The 20,717-nt window shown below is 41.0% G+C and overlaps 1 protein-coding gene across 1 annotated transcript in view; it reads left to right on the top strand.

Annotated features, from left to right (window-relative positions):
- Window positions 1-1,580: 1,580 nt before the first annotated feature.
- The window catches only part of RBKS (ribokinase), a 73,562-nt gene continuing 54,425 nt past the window's right edge, over window positions 1,581-20,717 (top strand). Inside the window, exon 1 of the mRNA XM_054398530.1 lies at window positions 1,581-1,603. Within this exon, the coding sequence (XP_054254505.1) occupies window positions 1,587-1,603 (17 nt within the window). The 5' untranslated portion in view covers window positions 1,581-1,586. The remainder of the gene's footprint in view (window positions 1,604-20,717) is intronic.

Here is a 20,717-nt window from a genome sequence, read left to right as displayed (position 1 = left end):
TAACCCAAACTTAAAGGGTCACTGTCAACTAAACTCCACAATTTATTTTGTAAAAGAAAGCCTTTACAACCCATAACACAATTAGAACCATTTTTGTACATTTCAGGTGTCATTTAAGCGTTTTTCCCCAGCTTAGTTTTCCCACAGCACTGGCAACAGAATACAAACTCAAAGGAATTAACAAAACCAAGATTCACCAGACAATTCATTCCTCCCAAAACATTTGAAAGACGCAAACAAACACTTCAATCCTTGCAGATTCGACAGCCTATCATTAGGACTTAATGCAAATATAACATTTGTTTTACAGTGACCATAAAATCCCAGGCACCCGAGTCTCCAGATACAGGTACTTTGTTCCTCCATCACCGACATTAACTGAAGGCAAAGCCGAATACTGTGACAGAGGCCCTGAAGCGCACCGGAACCTTTCCTGTCTAATCGTCTCAGCGTGGCTGTCCACACTCCGGTTTTGCGGTGTTCGCTTTGAGGGTGGCAGTAACGGGTGTCTGGGTGTGTAGAAAGGTGGAGACCCATGACCACCTCCTGGCATAGTCCCCAAAAACATTCTCCCTCACCTGAAATGCCAGCGGCGTAGCCCCCAGACTAACCTCCTCCAAGCCCCACACCATCCCCAGCTACCCTACACGGCTCAGTGAGGCTCTCAGGCCACGTGCAGGCTCGACGAGCCGGGGCTGCCCCGTGCGAAGGCAGCGGACCCGCCACTCGAGGCGCTACGCGCCGTCGCGTCCCGCCCCGTTCAGCCACGGTGAGGGCACCCGGGAACGGAGCGGAGCAGGCTAAACGACTGCCGGGCGGTGCTTAGGCCAGTCGTCGCCCTGGGCCGCGTCGGCCTCCGCGCCGCCTCCTGGCCAGCTCCTCCTAAGCCGGGCCTACAATCTCCGGCGCCGGGTCACCCCTTATCCCATGGGCCCCGACACTGGCGGAGGGGGAGGGGGCAAAAGGCAGCCCGCCTGCCTGTCCCCGCTTCCTCACGCTCCCCTAGAGCCGGCAGGGGCGCTACTCCCGCCTGCCCCTTCCCGGCCCTAACCCCGGCCCCGCCATACCTACGGCGGCCGAAACACAGCCGCTTAGCAACGGCCGCGGCTACGCGCCCGTCCCGTCCACCCGCGCCCGGCGTGCGCGCTCCCGCGCCGCCGCCTGGCGTGCGCATGGCCGCCGCTCGCTGGGCCGGTGGGGTCTTCACTGGCCTCGATATTGGCGGCTGCCGTACTGCCTGAGCGGACCATCTCTCCGCGCAGCCCTGGGGCTGCGGTTTCGTCGCGGCCGGAGTGGGGTTAGGGAGAGGGCAGGGATTAGAGACAAGAGGAGGGGACAGCCTCGCCAGTAGGCGTTCGCCAGGGGCACCCCTCCCGGCAGAAGGCCCCTGCGCACCGACTGCCGCCGCCACCTTCCTCGCCCGTCGCCCCTGGCAACAGGCGAAGCTGCCGTGGCGGTAGCGGGGCCTGGCGCAAACTCCGGGTCCAGGGTCCAAGGCTCAGACAGCGCTTTGCTGGGCTGCAGTGCCTGAGGCTATCCCGTGCTCTGACGCCATGGCCTCTGAGGTGGTGGTTGTGGGATCCTGTATGACCGACCTGGTCAGGTTAGTACTGGGGGAGCTCCTGCAGGCCGGCAGGCCCCGACGTGCGGCCTATTTCGTGCCGGCAGGTCCCTTTGTGGGGCCTGTTTCGTGCCCTCACTAGACGGAGAAACCCCGAGGTCAAAGGAGTACAGGGCGTCTCGGTACCCGGGGCAGGGCAGTGGCTCTCTGCGCCTCCGAAGGGCGGGCTGGGCCGGGCTCCACCCCACCCTTCTTGCTTTGGGTCAAGGAATGCGGGTGTCAGTTCTCTGTCCAGGCCGGAACTGGAGAAGTGGGATCGGCGCCAGGTGCGGTGGCGAGGAGCTCTGGGCCCTGGGCAGAGGGAACCGAGGCGAGGAGTTGGCTGCGGTAGCTCGGGTGATGTCAGCCCTGCAAATAATACTGTGAAAGAAGACTGTGGGAATGGGGAGAAGTTTGAACGCGTTGTTTGCTGAAGCTTTGATCAACTGTCTGTAACTTTAGGGAGAGGAGAGACTTGGGTTTGTGTTTGCAGCTGTGTTAGGTGGCTCGGCTTCAGCCTTGCCAGAAAAACAGCATTTCATAGTAACCTGCACGGGAAGTTGTGAACTCTGATACTCTTTATCAGCAGAGAAGTTTGAAACGATTTTATGAAGGTAAATAAAGATAGTCAACTGTAACCGGTTTTCAGTTCAAAGCACTTATCTCCACTAGAAATGCAAGAAAGAGAATTTAATATTGAAAAGAAACTGAAGTTAGTTCCATGAAAAAGTAAATTATAAGTTGATGGCATGCAGACATTTTATGTGATGCTTTCAAAGATGAGGGGAGAAAGAAGTCCACTCAAGCTACTCATACTCAAACCGATCAAGAAGCAAAAATAGAAATCCCATTCAGCACCTCTGCACCCCAAAGCTGGTTTTTAAATGATGAAATCATTTATTGAAGGAATGTCTTCATTCCCTTTTATTCATTTTCTACGCATTTTGCTTTTAGAATTATCTACTTGAGTCTCATTGTTTGGGGTTTTTTGTACATATATAAGGTTTGGAAACTTCTTTTTAAAATTAAAATACAGAAGTTCTGGTTCTGACAGGGTTTTGTAGTGAATACTAAATATGGAAAGAAGTCAGGCAAAATTGCAATAATTGGCTGACCTTGTCAGCCCCAGTAAACTTCAAATCAGCCTTTCACTTGCACTGTTTCAAGCGCATCTGTTTTAAAACTATATATGCAAACTTGGTTAAAATAGGGTTGAAAAATATGTCTGGACTGAATCAGCTTGCTTACGGGGAATTCTGAAGTAAAATAAACAATTATTCAATCAGCTGACAATTACATCAAAGCCTGTGGGTCAAGGAAGCATAGAATTCATGATCTGAAGAATATGCTGAGGAGTAAGTACAGTTTAGGCATAGACATGTTGCAGAAACTATGAAAACCCTTAAATAACCATAGAACCTCTGTCAGAAATATTTGATGCCTTATGTAACCTGCAGAACCTGCTGGCAGCTTTCCAAGAAGAATAGTTATAAATCAGAGTAAGAACTTGTAGAACTGATCTTGATGTTATGTGTGAATGAGCTTGTGACATTATATTGAAATAGAAAACATGGTGATCTAAGTTCAAGACATTGCTTTTTCTGTCTCTCCAAAATGAGGGGGAAAAATAATTGTCTACCAGTTTAATCACTGCTGAGAGCTGCAGCTTTGGACTTTTTCTTGACACAAACGAAAACTTCCTTTTTTTTTGGCTACAAGTTTGATATGGTAGAGATGAAGTCATTTATTTGAAGCTATATTAACTAGCCATATTGTAAACAGAGATTAAACTATGAGTTGTAGCCATAGATACTGTTACACTGATGCTCAGTCATTGAAGCAAAGCCTTTTCACTTTTCAAGTCATCTGAAGGGATTTCTTAACATATACAAATGATATCACAAGAATGTATCTGACGCACTATTATTACCCTCTAAGGAGCAGTGAAAGGCTTTTTATTAGTGATAAGGTAATTTGCTTCAACTGAAAAAGAAAGGACAGCTTCATTCTTTCAATTACTAGTACAGGACTGCAGGCACTTAATAGAAGAGCAGCTTTAAATTTAGCTGGCAAGAGTTTAGACCAACTGAAATCTCCATGTAGTCCTCATGTAGACATAGTTTAAATGTACCATGTATTACAAAAATCTTGGTAGAATTGCTGAGAAGTACTGAACTGTGGGCTGGGATGCATGTAGGTGGAGAGCAAAACTATGAAATAGGGAGTGATAAGCAAGCTTTATTAAATCATGTAAAACTTGTCAGATTAGGATTAGAGTTGATGCCAGAAGAGTACCTCTTGACTGTATTTAGAATTCAGAGGGGTGTGTATATTCTAGGTTGAAAGCTAGGGTTCATTGCAGCAGGGATGAAAGAGCATCAGGTTTTTCTGAGTTTGTAATTTATGCTGATGTTTCAGCTTGTAAAAGACATTGACAGTAGAAATGTTAAATGCCTGTCTATCACCCATTTGGAGACTAATAAACTATGTTAGGAATGAGAGTAATGCGAAGGAAGTTAGACACATTCTTTGACTACATTGTGTTTGGTGGGCATATTCACCACTAAAAACTAAAGCCTATCTTTCCTAGAAGATTATCATGTTGATTTGCACTCTGCCAGAACTAGTCAATGCTGCATTATAATTCAAACTGATAAAATTCCTTGTTGGGCTTTTAGAGTTAGATTTTGGACCTCTGTTTGGAAAGCTAGAAGCTCAAAGTGGCAGGCATTGAATGGTTAACATTCCCAGGCCTGTAGAGGTAAGGTACCAAAAATAAGAAAGATAAACTTCAAGCTACCATTGGACATATGTTAGCCAGATTCACCACTAAAAAAAAAGTTTACACAGTGTTTATTCAATACAGCAAACTGATGATTTAAACAAAAGTAGCCTGTGTGAAATGGAAATATGCTATTTGAAATTTGCTACATCTTACATACTGACTGAGAAAGAAAAGGATGAAGGCCTTCTGTTGAAGACAGTATTCAGATATAATTTTGGGAAATAATCAAATTCAGAAGAAAGGGTAGTGCGCCTTAAAATGCCTTTAAAATTAAAGGGAAGAGGCCCAGTGGTTTGCTTTTCTTATTGTCCTGTAGTGCTGCAGTGGCAGAATGTGGGTTGTCTAGAGTTTAGTATAATCAAAACAATCTCGCGTACATACATGCAGTAAACCACACTGTTTTGTCTTAACAGGGCCAGGAACAAAACATATTTGTGGTTGCAATCATAATCAACATTTCATTGGCAATAGCAGGCAATAGTAATAGAAAACAAAAACAGCATTATTCTATACAATCTAGATATCAAACCAGATGGGTACCAACCATAGTATTATTTAAATAGTTTCTGTTCTGACTCATATTTGCAGACTGGTTGTGGCATTGGTATTTTAATTCATATTAAATCAGGACAAGACTAAACATATAAACCAATGAGAGACACTAAAACAGAATAAACAGGAGAAACTTTGGCATGGCAATTGAAAACAGCAGAAGCAAAGAACAAAATGTAAGGTGGAAAACCAGTCTCTGGATAGTTACAACAGCAACAGTTTTTCACTTTAACTCAAGAGAAGGCTACCACAGTTCAAATACTGGAAAATTTTGTGTGCATGTGTGTGTGTTAGGATTTTCAAAATTTGAATTCTTAGCTTTTTGTGGACTTCCACTGCTGTGTTGTAACAATCAATGTTAATAATTAGTGCAAGCAGTAAACTGTTTGACTGAAAGCCTTCAGCAAGAGAAGAAAGACACAGAGAGCATTGAGCTCTACAAGGTAGTATGATGCTATGATGAAGTGGACAGTGGTGGCAAATGCACATTCAGAATTAACATCTAGCCTGATCCATGAATTGAATCATCTTCACTAATCAAGCACAATCTGTGCTTGTGCAAAATGGCAAAATTATTTCTATTCATGAGATTCAGTGTCATGTTCTTAAGTGTCTACTGGTGGTTATTGTCAGCTGAGGTGTGGAAGTAAATGGTTCATTGTCTCATTGGAAATGTCCATGATCCAAAACTGTATGTATTTTCTTTTTTTTTAAAAGTACAAAATTTGGGACAATAATTTCAGGCTTCTCGTGTGGGAACGTGGAAAGGAATTTTTCTCTGTTTCTTTTGAGTGAGCAGAGAAAGTCTCACAACTTAATTTTCTTCCTTGCTTTGTTTCCAGGTTTTTCCATATATGTTCTCATTGCCACCACGTCTCATGCATGCACAGTCACCAAATTGTAATGTTTTTTTCTTTAATATCTTTTTCTACTCTTCAGCTTCTTCTAGGAGCAGAAAAGCATTCTAGAATCCTTCACATTCTAGAATCCTTCAAACCTCTTTCATTTGTGTTTTTGTTTTTATCTGCAATGCTTCCCCTGCAGCAGCCACTCCTCATTCTAGTCAATCTGCCATTGCCAGCAGCATGGGAAAGCACAACTGTGAAGGAATACAAGCTTAGTCCAATCGAGGAAATTAATCCTTGGATCCAGAGAAAGGCATCGAGGCATGAGAGAATGTGTCATCTGTGAATTGTTTAGTTTATGTAATAGTGAAAAATCTGGGCTTGATTTCAGAGTCTGTACTATTCCCTTGTCTTTTCTGACCTAGCAAAGTCTGGGTATATAGTAAATGGAGGATGTGCAGACTCAGTGTTTTGTTCTTCTGCTGTAATTTTTGATGACCTAAAAGTGATTTAGAGAAACTCCCTTTGCCTTTTCATGCCTGGCAGGAGGAAAACTGTATCTTGAGGGCCTAAAAAGAAAAGCAAGATAAAAAACAAGTTGATTAAATCCACAGTAATGGAATTTAGTAAGAAAATTGTGGTCTGTTCATATGCAGCTTTTGAGTATCTGCAGTAGCCCAGACACTACTCATCTGACGTGGGGCCTGATCCAAGGTCATTCATGTCAAAAGAAGCTTTTCACTGCTGTAACTGTCATTAAATTGTTGTCCCCCTGCAAAATCTGAGTGATCAGTTTATTTTAGGGTGAGACACAGTTTAATGTTTTAGTGTGTTATAAGTATTTGGCATTATACTCCAGACCTGAAAAGCTTCCAACAAAGTTCCTCTAAATAAAAAAGACAAAATATTGAAAAGGGAAAAAAGGAGGTGCAATGTCTGGTTGGATGTTTCTTAAATTAACAGAAAATAACTAGGTCAAGGCCACCAATGATTTTTTTTTTTTAACCCATTACAAGAGCTGTATTTGCAACTAAGGTTATGAACCCCAAGCAAGAGACAGTGAGCCATTGATCCCAGCTGGCACTTTCTGAAAGAAACTCTTGTTTGTGCGAAAGAGGATTCTGTGGGTCCTCTCTGAGAAGGACTTGTGGTGCTAGAACACCTGCTCAACTCTCGTCTTTGGATCTTATCCATGAAAACTTTCTTTTCTCCCCTTCCTAAATGCAAATGTGGAACTTTTAAAAGTCTTGGGAAATATGAGTGTGAAACTGCTCACACAGTGTCTTTCAACTGTTTACAAAAGTGTTGCTTTCTTGAGTCTATTTAATTGAAATCTCCCTGCCCTTTCATTTAGTGTCTTAAGATACTGCATGCTGCAATCAGGAGCTGCCTTTCCTTCCAGAAGTAGTTCCATTTCAGCAATAACTAATATGACTCTTACTCTTTAGACTTGTTTATCTAGTTCAGTTTTAGTAGTATGTATTCAATAGTACTTTTGAACTACAGAATGGCTCTTGTGGCACTACGGTCAAGCTTGTACTACACGAATGGCACAGCTGAAGTAATTTCTATGGCTTCCCAGTAACCATAAGGTAAGACTACTTAGTATGTCCTGGTATGTGTTTGGAAAACATTTTGGAGTTAGAGGAGAAGAGAAACCAAAGATATACAAGTCCATAGGACCTAATGAAATACATCCCAGAGTCCTGAGGGAACTAACCTATGCGGTTGCCAAGCCACTCTCCATGATATTTGAGAAGTCCTGACAGTCAGGTAAAGTCCCTGGGAACTGGAAGAAAGGAAACATTACAACCATTTTTAAAAATGGTAGACAGGAGGACCCTGGGAACTACTGACCTGTCAGCCTCACCTCTGTGCCTGGGAAGAGAACCTCCTAGATGCCATGCTGAGGCATGTTGAGGACAGGGAGATGATTCAAGACAGTCATCATGGCTTTACTAGGGGCAGGTCTGGCCTGACCAACCTAGTGGCTTTCTGTGATAAAGTAACTATGTCAGTAGATAAGGGATGACCTATGGATGTGATCTATCTGGACTTCTGCAAGGCCTTTGGCACAGTCCCCCACAACATCCTGCTCGCCAAGTTGGAGAGATATGGATTTGATGGATGGACAGTTGAGTGGATAAGGAATTGACTGGATGGTCGCATCCAGAGGGTGGTGTTTGGTGGCTTGAAGTTCAGATGGAGAGCAGTGACAAGTGGTGTCCCTCAGGGGTCCATACTGGGACCTGCGCTCTTTAATATTTTTATCAATGACATAGTGGATTGAGTTTGTATATGACACCAAGCTGAGTGGTGTTGTCGATACACCAGAGGGATGGGAGTCATCCAGAAGGACATGGACAAGCTGGAGAGGTAGGCCCAGATGAACCTCAAGAATTTTAACAAGAGCAAGTGAGGGTTCTGTACCTGGGCCAGAACAATTCTTGCTATCAGTACAGACTCAGGGATGAGGTGACAGAAAGCAGCCCTGTGGAAAAGGATTTGGGGGTGCTGGTGGATGAGAAGCTGGACACAAGCATACACTATGTGTTTGCAGCCCAGAAGGCAAATCACATCCTGGACTGCATCAAAAGATGCATTGCCAGCAGATCCAGAGAGGTGATTCTGCCACTTTACTCTGCTCTGGTGAGACCTCACCTGGAGTACTGCATCCAGGTCTGGAGTCTTCAACATAGGAAGAACATGGACATGATGGAGTGGGTCCAGAGCAGGGCCACAAAAATTATCAGGGGGTTGAGGCACCTCTGCTGCAAGGGTAGGCTGAGGGAGATGGAGTTGTTCAGCCTGGAGAAGAGGAGACTTTCCAGTACCTGATGGAGGCCTACATGAAGGATGGAGAGAGACTGTTTACAAACGCCTGTAGTAATAAGACAATGGCAATAGCTTCAAACTAGAGAAGAGCAGATTTAGATTGGATGTTAGGAGCAAGTTCTTATACTATGAGGGTGGTGGATCACTGCAACAGGTTGCCTAAGGAAGTGGTTGAGTCTCCTTCCCTGGAGATATTCAAGGTGAGGCTCGTAAGGCCCTGGGCAACCTGGTCTAATTAAGGATGTTCCTTCTGACTGCGGGGAGGTCAGACTAGATGACCTTTGGAGGTCCTTTCTGGCCAGGACCATTTTATGGTTCTAGGAGTGGTAGTGTGCTTTGTAAAAATATAGGGAAAAGATAACTAGAAATTGGAGGAAGGTCTTTAAAAGGGGGGAAAAGTAGGAAAGACATAAACACACACTTTCTGCAGTAAAACCTTATGCAGTTGAGGTGGAGATAAAAGGCAGAGAAACTAGAATCCCAACAGCAACAGTTCCTCAGCTATCTAGATCCACCCCTGTTTTTTTACTTTTCCTTTTTTTGTCTCCAACTGGATGCTTCCTTTTTGCAGTTTTCTCACATGGGCACATGGCAAGGTTCAGGGAAAAGCTGTTCTAGCCCTGCTGTCTTCTCCTAGCACTAGCATTTTGGAAGATATGGCACCCAGTAAGTCCTGTTACCTCCTTCTTCCCATGAGTTCCCAGCTGTCTGCTTCTGTTCCTACCAGCTGCAGTGTCTGGTCTATTTAAGTTTGTAAATTGCTTTGAGATCCTTCAAGATGAAAGGTTCTACTTAAGTGAGATCATTATCACCTTCTACATTTCTACACTCCCTGTTTTCTGCTCAGGCTTCTTGTCTGATCTCAACTTGGGGTCCTGCACACTACTCAACATTTCCAGCTCACAGCAACACAAAGCTTACACACAGATTAGTTTCCAGTCTTTTGAGTTGTTTGATGCCTCTCAGAGTACTTCAGAGCTTAAGGTTAAATGTATATATTTTCCTGAACTGATGCCAAAATATTTAGCACTTGCCACACTGAGTTCATATTTCTGAATTTGCGTCTCACTTAATGTTATTTTGTGTGCTTCAAGAGACTGTATAACTCTCTTCCTCCCACTTCTGAAGTACTTAGTCATTCTAGGAAGCATTCCAGCTACAATGTTGTTCTGTGATCCTACACTATATTCTTATAGCCATACTTTGTTCTTGTTTTTGTGGTTAACCTGTAAGCTTGTCAGAGCAGGGTTTTCACTCTTGTCTGGTGTAGTGAACTTACAGAGTGGAACTCTGACAGAAGTTCTGGACAGGAGTACCCCTTTTCTGTTCAGCTGCACATTGAGCTGTCATCTTCACCTTCCATATTTTGACTATTAAGAGAGACTTTTCACTGTGTAGTATTTATGTGTGTTTATTCCCAATGCCGCTCACATTCCAGTGAAATTTCCCTCTTTCCTATGAAAGTGAGGTCATCTTAAACCTGTGTTTATGCTACTGAAGTTATTTCCATGGCAGTAGACTATGATATCATCAATGGAGGATTGTGCCTTTCCTATGTGTGTTAGCAATTAAAAATTATGGTTTGCAAGATAAAACTGGTGTTTACCAAGCTTTTAGGTTTAGTCCATATGAGGCAGGGAAACTATTGCTTAATTCTATAGAGAGTTCACTTGGGTAATGGAGTAAACGAATTCAGAAACATTTTGATCCTAGCAGGTGATAAGTTTGGGGGATATATTTTCCTAATGAGAGAAGAAAATCAGCTACTCCATCTTGTGTTCTCTTGCCTGGCAAAGAACACTTGCGTGAAACACCCATGATACTCATGGTTTTGTTATTCAGGGCTACTTAAATGCTTGAGTTAAATGGTCACAATTTTCTAGTTTCATTAGACTGGCATTTTTCCTTGTTGAAGGTCAGTAAGCTATTATACATACCCATGCACGTAAAGTAGCAGGGTTATCAGTCTTAACCTTTTTAATGGATGCCTATTTGCCGTGTATCAGTAGCTGGATCTCTTTGTTGACTCTTCCTAGATATGTACATGCTTTCTCATCAGTTAGTGACAGAGGCCAGTTCCAGCACTGTGATGGCAAAAGAAAATTCCTTCATTTAAGATGTAGTGTCAAGTGTTTGCACAGTCTCTAATGCTGCAAGATGAGAATGATGGATTCACAACATAATTTTTTTGATCACTTCAAATGCTTAAGACTTTTTAAGCCAAGGAATTACACTTTTCTAAACAAGAATGAAGAAAAAGGGAAAGTAGTTAAAAGTTTATAGAAGAAGAACATAATCAGGCTTGCTATTGCAACACGAGACAAAATTTGTAGCCATTTTTTGGAAATATAGTTTAATTATAGAAATACTCTATACCTGTGCACATTTCAGCCTGTCTTCTCACAAAACAAAATGAACTCTCATATCTGTTTAAATAATATGGGTCAGAACATGAGAAAAAAAAAAATCAGAATGACTTACCCTAGTTACTTATAAGAGTTGCATGTGTCCAGTGTCACAGAAATTCTAGAGTGTGAAAAGGTTCTTCCTGAAATTATTACTGTGTTAGTAGCTACAGTAGAAAGAAATTAATTTTCCCATTGATATTCCACACAAGAATGGAAGAAAAGCCAGATAGACAAAATTACTATATGTAGTTTTTGAAGACTGAGATTAGTAATGCCAAAACAGATCTGGACCATATTTACTGAGGATAAAGTCAGGTGAAGTTATGGAAACCTCCAGAGTGTGCAACATCCTGATGGTTCTGCATTCGTGCTAAACCTTCAACCTGTCTCTGGAAAATGCAGGGTGACACCTCCACTAGAAGAAATTGAGGAGTCAAAAAATAATAACATTATGATCAGGGAAGAGACCATTGGAATAAAAGCTTGTTTACCAATTGTCCAATATCAACAGACGGAGTGAGAGGTTTGTGTTCGTTTCTGCTACAGAAGGATGTTGCTTTTATCTCAGCAATGCATAATAGTGTATGGCTATGGCTTCACATTATAACATCCCACTTTTTGCTTTCTGTAGGTTTCTTAAACATCTATGCAGTTCCAAGTAAACAGCATGATAACAGTGATACATTGTGCATTGGGATTGTCAGTACTTCAGTGCATTCCTTGGTTTTCTGCTCTATCCCAGTGATACTGATTGAATATTATTTTGTGTTAGGAATGTAACTATAATTTCTTGCTCCAATTAATCCTATTTTATCATATAATTACCACAGTTTTTTATTGGTTTGGTTATTGTCCCTACTAATATTGGAAATTCTTTTGACTATTTAAAATAAAACATCTCTTGCTTCTTCAAGTCTAGAGTGTTTACCACACAAGATTCACAGAATCACAGAATCAACCATGTTGAAAGAGACCTCTAAGATCATCAAGTCTAACCTATCACCCAACCCTAACTAATCAACTAAGCTATGGCACTAAATGCCTCATCCAGTCTTTTCTTTAACACCTCTAAGGACATCGACCTGACCACCTCCCTGGGCAGCCCATTCCAATGGGCAATCACTCTTTCTGTGAAGAATGTCTTCCTAACATCCAGCCTAAACTTCCCCCTGTGCAGCCTGAGACTGTGTCCTCTCATTCTGTCACTAGTTGCCTGGCTACAACCACCCTTCAGGTAGCTGTAGACAGCAATAAGGTCTCCCCTGAGCCTCTTCTTCTCCATGCTAAACAACCCCAGCTCCCTCAGCTGTGCCCCATAGGACTTGTGCTCCAGACCCCTCACCAGGTTTGTTGCCCTTCTCTGGACATGTTCGAGCAGCTCAACAGCTTTCTTAAACTGAGGGGCCCAGAACTGGACACAGTACTCAAGGTGTGGCCTAACCCGAGCTGAGTACAGGGACAGAATGACTTCCCTGGTCCTGCTGGCCACACTATTCCTGATACAGGCCAGGATGCCATTGGCCTTCTTGGCCACCTAGGCACACTGCTGGCTCATGTTCAGCCAGCTGTCAATCAGTACCCCCAGGTTCCTTTCTGCCTGGCTGCTCTCCAGCCACTCTGTCCCCAGCCTGTAGCACTGCATGGCGTTGTTGTGGCCAATGTGTTGAATCCGGCACTTAGATGTGTGAAATTTCATTCCATTGGACTCTGCCCATCTGCCCAGCCTGTCAAGGTCCCTCTGCAGAGCCCTCCTACCCTCCAACAGATCGACATCTGCCCCCAGCTTGGTGTCATCTGCAAACTTACTGATGACTGACTCAATCCCCTCATCCAGACCATCAATAAAGATATTGAACAGGATGGGGCCCAACACTGATTCCTGGGGAACACCACTAGTGACAGGCTGCCAGCTGGAAGTGGCACCATTCACCACCACTCTCTGGGCTCGGCCGTCCAGCCAGTTTTTATCCAGTGCAGAGTGCTCCTGTCCAAGCCATAGGTTGCCAGCTTTGCCAGGAGTTTGCTATGGGAGACAGTGTCAAAGGCCTTGCTGAAGTCCGAAGTCCAGGTAGACTACATCCACAGCCTTCCCCACATCCACCAGGCAGGTCACCTGGTCATAAAAAGAGATCAGGTTGGTCAGGCAGGACCTGCCCCGCCTAAATCCATGCTGGCTGGGCCTGATCCCTTGGCCATCTTATAGGTGCTGTGTGATTTGTACTCAAGATGACATGTTCCATAATCTGCACTTATTTCTAGGTAAGTACATTTATGTTTTTAACCATTTAAGCTCTAATGGGAAAAGCAGATATCAGAAAAATCAGAAATGGGTAATTCTGTACATTGGCTGGCTTGTGATGCCTGCTGATGGACAATTCTCCTATCTCCATTAGTGGCCAGAATTTAATGAGTAACAGGGAATGATAACTAAAGAAAAATCTGTTCCTTTTTGTTGCTTTTATAAGAAGTATTATCAGCTGTAGCAAAACCACCAACTGCTTTTTATCAACAGGTCATTTTTTACTTTGTTCTTTCTGGAGAAAAAAATGAAACCAAACAAAACACAATAATAGAAAAAAGAAAAAGAAAAGCTTGAGCAAATACTAACAGGATATTCTCAATGAATAATGCTAACAAGATCAGACAACTAGAAGGAAGGCATATTCATTCTCATTACAGCTGAGAACACATAAAAATGCCTGTCTTACCACACGCGTACTGAACTTAATCTGTCTTTCCTATTCCTTCCCATTCTTTATTTTCAACTCTGACCAAAACATTTTTTTCTTTTTGCTGTTTATATTATCAAGGTTTATGCATCTTGTATAAGCAGATCTGAGAGAAGATAGGAAGTACAGCAACTGACTGGAGGAACAAATTAGCGAAAGGAGAGTTCTTTGGAAGCAAAAGTTATTTTTTGAGAGATGAGAAGCAGGAAAAGAGCAATAGAGAAAAGAAGTGCACTGTAAGAATGTGATGTAGAAAAACAGGTGGAGACAAATAAGGGGAAATTGTAATAATAGGATGAGGGGCAAGGTTTTGAACTGAAAGGTAGATTTAGATTAGGTATTAGGAAGAAATTCTGTGACTATGGATAGACACTGGTGGAGGTTGCCCAAGGAAGCTGAGGAAGCCTCATCCTTGGGCCTTCAAGGCCAGGCTGGATGAGGCTTTGAGCAACCTGATCTAGTGGAAGGTGTCCCTGCCATGATAGGGATTTGGAACTTGATGATCTTTAATTTTCCGTCCAACCTAGGCCATTCTATGATCATTCAGGGATGACATGCTATTGATCTAGCCCAGGAGAAAAAGGAGAGGGAAGAATGTACTAGTGTCAGAAATGGAAAAAAAAGAAATAATAAAACCCAGAAGAGAGATCACAACTGACATTCAGGAACATTACCAACTTCTTATTTTGTAATTAGTTGTCACAAAGATCAACATGTTCTGTAGAGCCGCAGCTACTCAGGGAACATTCTAGCGAAAAATCATTCTGTATTATCTTCAGGCTCAAAGTATATGTTACTAGGCTTGGAAGAAACTTGGGGTGTCACCATGAAATAACTTACTGCAGCTTAATATAGAGGCTAACAAGTGAAGCCATATAAAACAAGCCAACAAAACCTTACTGGTAAACTCCTATGGAAAGAACAGCTCAGACAGCTCCTAGAGGCAGCATCATATGTATGTCTGCGCAAAGTGTTTTTACACAAATTTGTTACCATTGACTCTGTATGATTTTTATTGCAGCTTTTGATTTGTGCCAGCAGCTCTTTACTGTCAGGAGTACTGATGTTTAACTAAAGATATTTATGTCTAGAGATGCATGTAGGAAAATGGTTATTTCCATTAACATTACAGTCAGCAAATAATTCATTAACAAGACAGAAAAGAACTATTAACCGTATCATCATGTGGCTCATAAGGGGGGAGAAAATACTGTATTTTCAGTATAGTACCTGTTTATTGTGACAAATACTTTCAAAGGAGTTTCTTTTAAACAATTTCCATTTTGATCTGCAATTTCTGCCTGGTGCAGGAGAGTTAACCTTGGCAGCAAAGGCCAGGCACCTCCCTGCACCCTGCACATTCTCACCTTTATCCCTGAAGCTTGAATGTTGCTGTAATCCAAGATTTTAGTAGATGCTATTACAAGTAGATTGAACTTCAGATAAAGCTTGGGTTTTTTTAATGAGGGATTCAAGGGTAATATAGTTTCAAAGTAAAAGCTTGTCAAGTGAAGGCTCTGTGGATGTAGTCCTAGAGTGTTCAGGCAGTTGGATTGGATAATGATTATAGGTCTCTCTTCTGACTGAATTATGCTGTGCTGTGCTATGCTATTGTTATTCTATTCTTTTTTATGCTATTGATATTCCCATTCTCATACTAAGTTTAAATACCATAGTTACCTTTATGCATTGGGTAAGTATATGTGTACTAAATATTGTGACCCATATGGATTCTGTAGGAAGCATTGTACTTACAATCTTGATGAGAAAGACCCTACTGGCCAAAACCACTATCATGAGTATGAGTTTTTAGAGCAGTATCTTGTTTAAGAAAATTACTAATATTTGTACTGCACTGTACTTCGTCTTGATGACTATGTAGTGAGAACACATCTACAATGTTACCATTAATGTAGTTTAAATAGAACAATATGGTTAACATGCAAAACACCAATATTTAATGGTGGGTTTGGGTTTCCTTCTTTGTTCTTAAATTAAGAAGAAGAGGGGAAAAAAGTCTAAAAAAGACTTACAAGATTTGTAGGAGGGTCTATTTTTCTGCATGATAATAAAGCAAAAGACAGATGATTTTGTTGATTTACCAGTATATAGAAATATCATGATGACAAAGACAAGGACCCAGTGGCCTATCCATTCAACCTTATTATTTCCACTTTGTTCATTGTTGTATGATAAATCCTGTCTTTAAGAGGCAGAGAAAAGAATAATGTTCACTTACGTCTTGTTTATCTTAATCTGTCCTTGGGCATGTAAAGATCACTCTTTGTTGGATTGCAAAGGTTGTTTTATGTTTTTTTTTTCTTTAACCCTTTAAACATGCAACAACATGGGAGGCAAATAAAATTACAAAGCAGTAATTTTGAAAATGTCCACAATCCTTCTTAGATACAAAACAATGTTTGGTAAGAATGATGGAATATTTTCTGAGACTCAGACATCTGAGGATAGATTCGTATTTGTTGGTTGGGGTTTCTTTAAATCTCTCTAGAGCTCCCAGTTCCGAATTAAAGATTCCACAGATTATGAATTCATCATTGTTGTGCCTACCCTTCCCCAAAAACTAAACTGCTAATGACCATGAGGAGAAGTTAGAAGTTTATAGTTTGATGAGAGAGCGTTTGGCAGTTAGTGCAATAGTTTCTTTGTGTTTAAGGTTTCATGCACCTATCAATTTAGGAATTTGGATCCCTTGGTAATATCATTGCACTGCAGTGTGGTACAGTGTGCTACTGTAAATGATTCAGAACTTTCATCTGGACGCATTCTTATTTGCTTCATCTTTTAATATCTAAGAGACTAAAATTTGCATCTCTGCAGAGGGTCAGCAGAAATGTTCATGAAGTTCTTGAAGAGCTGTGGACATCTGTTCTCATTCAATGTGTTATGAATTTTGGTCTTTTTAAATTGAGGTTGTGATTGCACATATAAGATGGTAATACTGGTCTTATGGCCCTCCTACCTGCCATTCATTCTCAGCCGTTCATTTAATTTTCTTTGCTGCTAGAGATTTTCACCAGTTGCTTCAGTTCAGCTGTTTACCCATTCTGTAATAATGTCTATTAAACAGTTTGGTGGTGTTTGTTGTTTGTTTGTTGGTTTTTTTAATTAAAATATGTTTGGTAAAAGATACATATTTTTTGTGATGGCAGAACTAATTAAAAAGATTCCTCCTGCTCTGAACCAATTCATCATACACTTGTTTGCATTGTTGTGACAAACCTTGTATCATATAAAATCAAAGAGGTTTTTAAAAAGCTCTGACTAGATAATGGGGTAAAGCTTTTGCATCTCACTCTGCCACTGTTCTTTAGCACTGTTCTGCAAAAGTGCTGCTTCTTATGCATCAGTTATTTCATGTAGTACCAGTTCTGGTAGTGTTTCCACATTGTTCATTACTATATGCTAGAGAAAGAACCCAGACCATAAAACATCCAAGTAATAACCAGTTATTTGAATTGTCTGAAAAGTTAAATTGTTTTTTAAAGAACATCCTGTCATGTTCAGGGACATACAGGGAATTTATTATAGGCATTTTCTATGACTTCTAATTGTCTCTTAACATTTTTGTCAGTCAGTAAAGATCTGAAGTGAGACCTAGAACCAGATAGCCCCATACTTAAACCAAGCTGTAGTTAAGTAAATTCCTGAGGTAGTCTCTTTATAATTCTTGGAACTTTTCTACATTCCAATAAGATATTTTAGTGGATTATTAAAAGAGATGAAAGCTTAAATGTGTAAAGAACATAAGATTTTGAAAAGAACTGTGGTCTTTTTGTCTCTGTGTTATGGGTACTTTCCCATAGCTCATGTTCAAATCTTTGAAAATTAAGCTAGACAAAACAGACCAAGGCTAAACCAATGTTAAGCCAAATCCAAAAGAGGTCTGAGACTTTTTCACCACAATGTTGTACTAATATTCCTAGTCAGAGACAAGAAGTGTTCTCTCCTTTGTATTTATTCAGTTCTGAGAATCATGAAAGCCCAGTAAATTGTATGTACTAGACAGTGGCTAGCTACGCCTACTCTAACATTACAGGGATTTTCCCCATCTAGGGAATTCCCAGGAGGAGAGAATGAGCCAGGTTTGTTCAGTCATTCAAAGAGAATTTTGAAATGCTGTATGTGTGCCACTATTTTGAGATGCTCGAGTATCTTTGCCTTTCTTCAGGAACGAAAAAAAAAAGTTTTAATGTTTGGTTTGATACTATGTAAGTGACAGTCATATAATGTGATATCTAACCTATAAATTATCTTCCTCTCTGAAATGAGAATATTGGCTTTTTTAGAGAAAAAAATTTATGTACTTTTCCTTTCTCATGTACATGTCAGAAACATATTGATACATACGGAGAGCCATGAGGATGATTAGGGGACTTGAGCATCTCCCCTATGAAGAGAGACTGAGATCCCTGGGGCTGTTTAGTCTTGAGAAGACTGAGAGGGGATCTGATCAATGTCTATAAATATGTGAGGGGTGGGTATCAGGAGGAGGGGGCCAGGCTCTTTTCGGTGGTTCACAGTGATAGGATGAAGAACAATGGGTTCAAACTAGAACGTAGAAGATTTCACCTCAACATGAGGAGAAACTTCTCTACAGTGAGGGTGGCAGAGCACTGGAACAGGCTCCCCAGGGGGGTTGTGGAGTCTCCTTCTCTAGAGACTTTCAAAACCCACCTGGATGCGTTCCTATGTGGACTATCTTAGGTGATCCTGCTTTGGCAGGGGGGTTGGACCTGATGATCTCTTGAGGTCCCTTCCAACCTCTGATATACTGTGATACCGTGATTATGCTTTTCTTAAGTATGTCTAATAAGCTAAGTATAATGTACTGCTTAATTAAACCTTAATTGCATAGCATTCAGTGTTTTCAACATGCAAATTAGTATCAAATCAAACTTTCAGTGTGGGTTTAGGGTAATCTGGCTGTACGCCAGCCAGCAAATGCACTCTTGCTCTTCCCCTCACTCACTTTCTCAGTCCTGCAAATTCTTGCCTACCCTATCTGCTGTACAATAATTTGGACCGTTTGTCTGATCTGAATTAAAATGACCCTTGGAACACAAATATTTTGAATTAGGAAGCTTCATGAACAATAAAATCAATGCAAGAGAAATGGTGGGAGAAAATGTTGTTGAGGGGAGGGCATGGTTTTCCATCTGCTTTAGCGAACAGAGATAATACATCTTTATAGTACTTTCTTGTGCTGAAAACAACGAACAGACACTGGTTAGGTGTCAAGAATTGGAAGCAAACAATGATTAATTTCAGGATTCACTTATGCAAATGCTGCTAATATATTCTCTCCCTTTCCTATCCTTCCTTCATCAGACTGTCTCTGAATATGATATAGTTGCTGTTTAGATGGTAACTTTTTAAGAAGACCTAGAGAAGGGGCATTAATGACTCAGTAACTTGTGCTTTCACCTCTGATTCAGTGCTTTAATGCGGTAGTAAAGGATTCTGTTCTGACTCTAATACAATCCTTCTAAAGGGATGTCTGTCTGAAAATACAAACGCTAGTCAGCTCTAGCCTTCAAGGCAATTCAAGGCACTCACTGGAAGACAGCGTTGAAGTTACTGCAATAGTGAAATTTTTATGTGTACTTTTATTCAACCCAAACCTCTGAGACATAAGCGGATATAAGATTCTTCAGTTCCCATGACCAAATGTGGGCAGCATTGCTGCCTGCTTTACATTTAAATACTGTTTTGTAAAACTCAGTCGAAATTCATTTATTCATATTGTCCAAAGTATTTCAGGGTGCTTCAGACTGAACTTTATAAATATGATTCAATAGTATGTTGCAAAATTTTCAAAACATAATAATTTATCTCCCATCTAATAAATGTTGGGAGTTTTCTAGGTTTTGGTTGTTCATAAGATGTTAGAGTTCAATATTTGTTGTGCCATTTATCTTCTCAAAGTTTGGCAGGATTTGTCACATAAGCAAGGGGTAGTCTGTTGGAGAGCAACTTAAATGAGGGTTTTCAGCTCAGTGTTTTCAAATTATGTCAAAGTTGTAAATGGAGTTACAAAACATTTTATGTAACAATTTTTGAAAGCTTATCTGACAGTTTTTCTAATTAACTTATTTAGCCTAGTTTTGGAGTAACATTTGTTTCATCACTTTTAGGCTATTTTGAGTGTTCTTTGTGGCACCATCAATAAACCAAGAATTTATAGGGTTCCTTAATCATATAGATTACTCATCATTGCCTGCTCATAACAGAGGCCTGAAATGCTCATTAAAATTGTCTGATGTGAATCTAAAGTTAGGGTACTTACAGAATTAAATGACAACCAAATAGCATTATATTAGCAAAACAAAAAATCTATTGATACTTGTTTCAGGGAAAGTGAAACCTCCAGGCTTATGTGTATGAATTTGTTTAATATGGGAAAAAATAGGCTTTCGGATTGGAGAACTGCTTGGAAAGGATTGCAGTCACACCTGACACGGAGTAAGGTGGGGGTTTTGTTTACAGTGGCTACAGGAAGTTGCCACATGCTCTTAACTCATCTGTTAGCCTATTTTTAAAATTGGCCAATTATAAATTACTGTTCCGACTTGATCCTTTGCCATTTGCCATGTACCTTTCCATCAAAACAATAAAAAAGGTCATCTCCCCATCTTCAACAAGCTGTTTGATTCCCACAGGCAGTTATTATGCCATGCTGCTCAAAATATTGAGGCCCAGATTCTCATTTCACTGAGCCTGTTTTTTCACCAGTATAATTATAATACTTTCATTGGAGTTGCATGTTGATGCCTACATTACTGAGAGAAGAATCAAGTCATTCTCTGGTCACTGTTAACACAAGAATATGTATGGTCGAATGTACTTCTTCAAAATGCATATGAACTCAGAGCAGTACTATTATTAGGTGTGTGCCGGGATGTCACAGTTGTTAATCTTTGTCTAAAAGTATATTAGTGTTTT

The sequence above is a fragment of the Indicator indicator genome, chromosome 2 (assembly GCF_027791375.1).
Source record: "Indicator indicator isolate 239-I01 chromosome 2, UM_Iind_1.1, whole genome shotgun sequence".
In the NCBI taxonomy this organism is placed as follows: domain Eukaryota; kingdom Metazoa; phylum Chordata; class Aves; order Piciformes; family Indicatoridae; genus Indicator; species Indicator indicator.
Note: the sequence above shows the minus strand (reverse complement) of the source record. Positions and strands in the feature narration are given on the sequence as shown.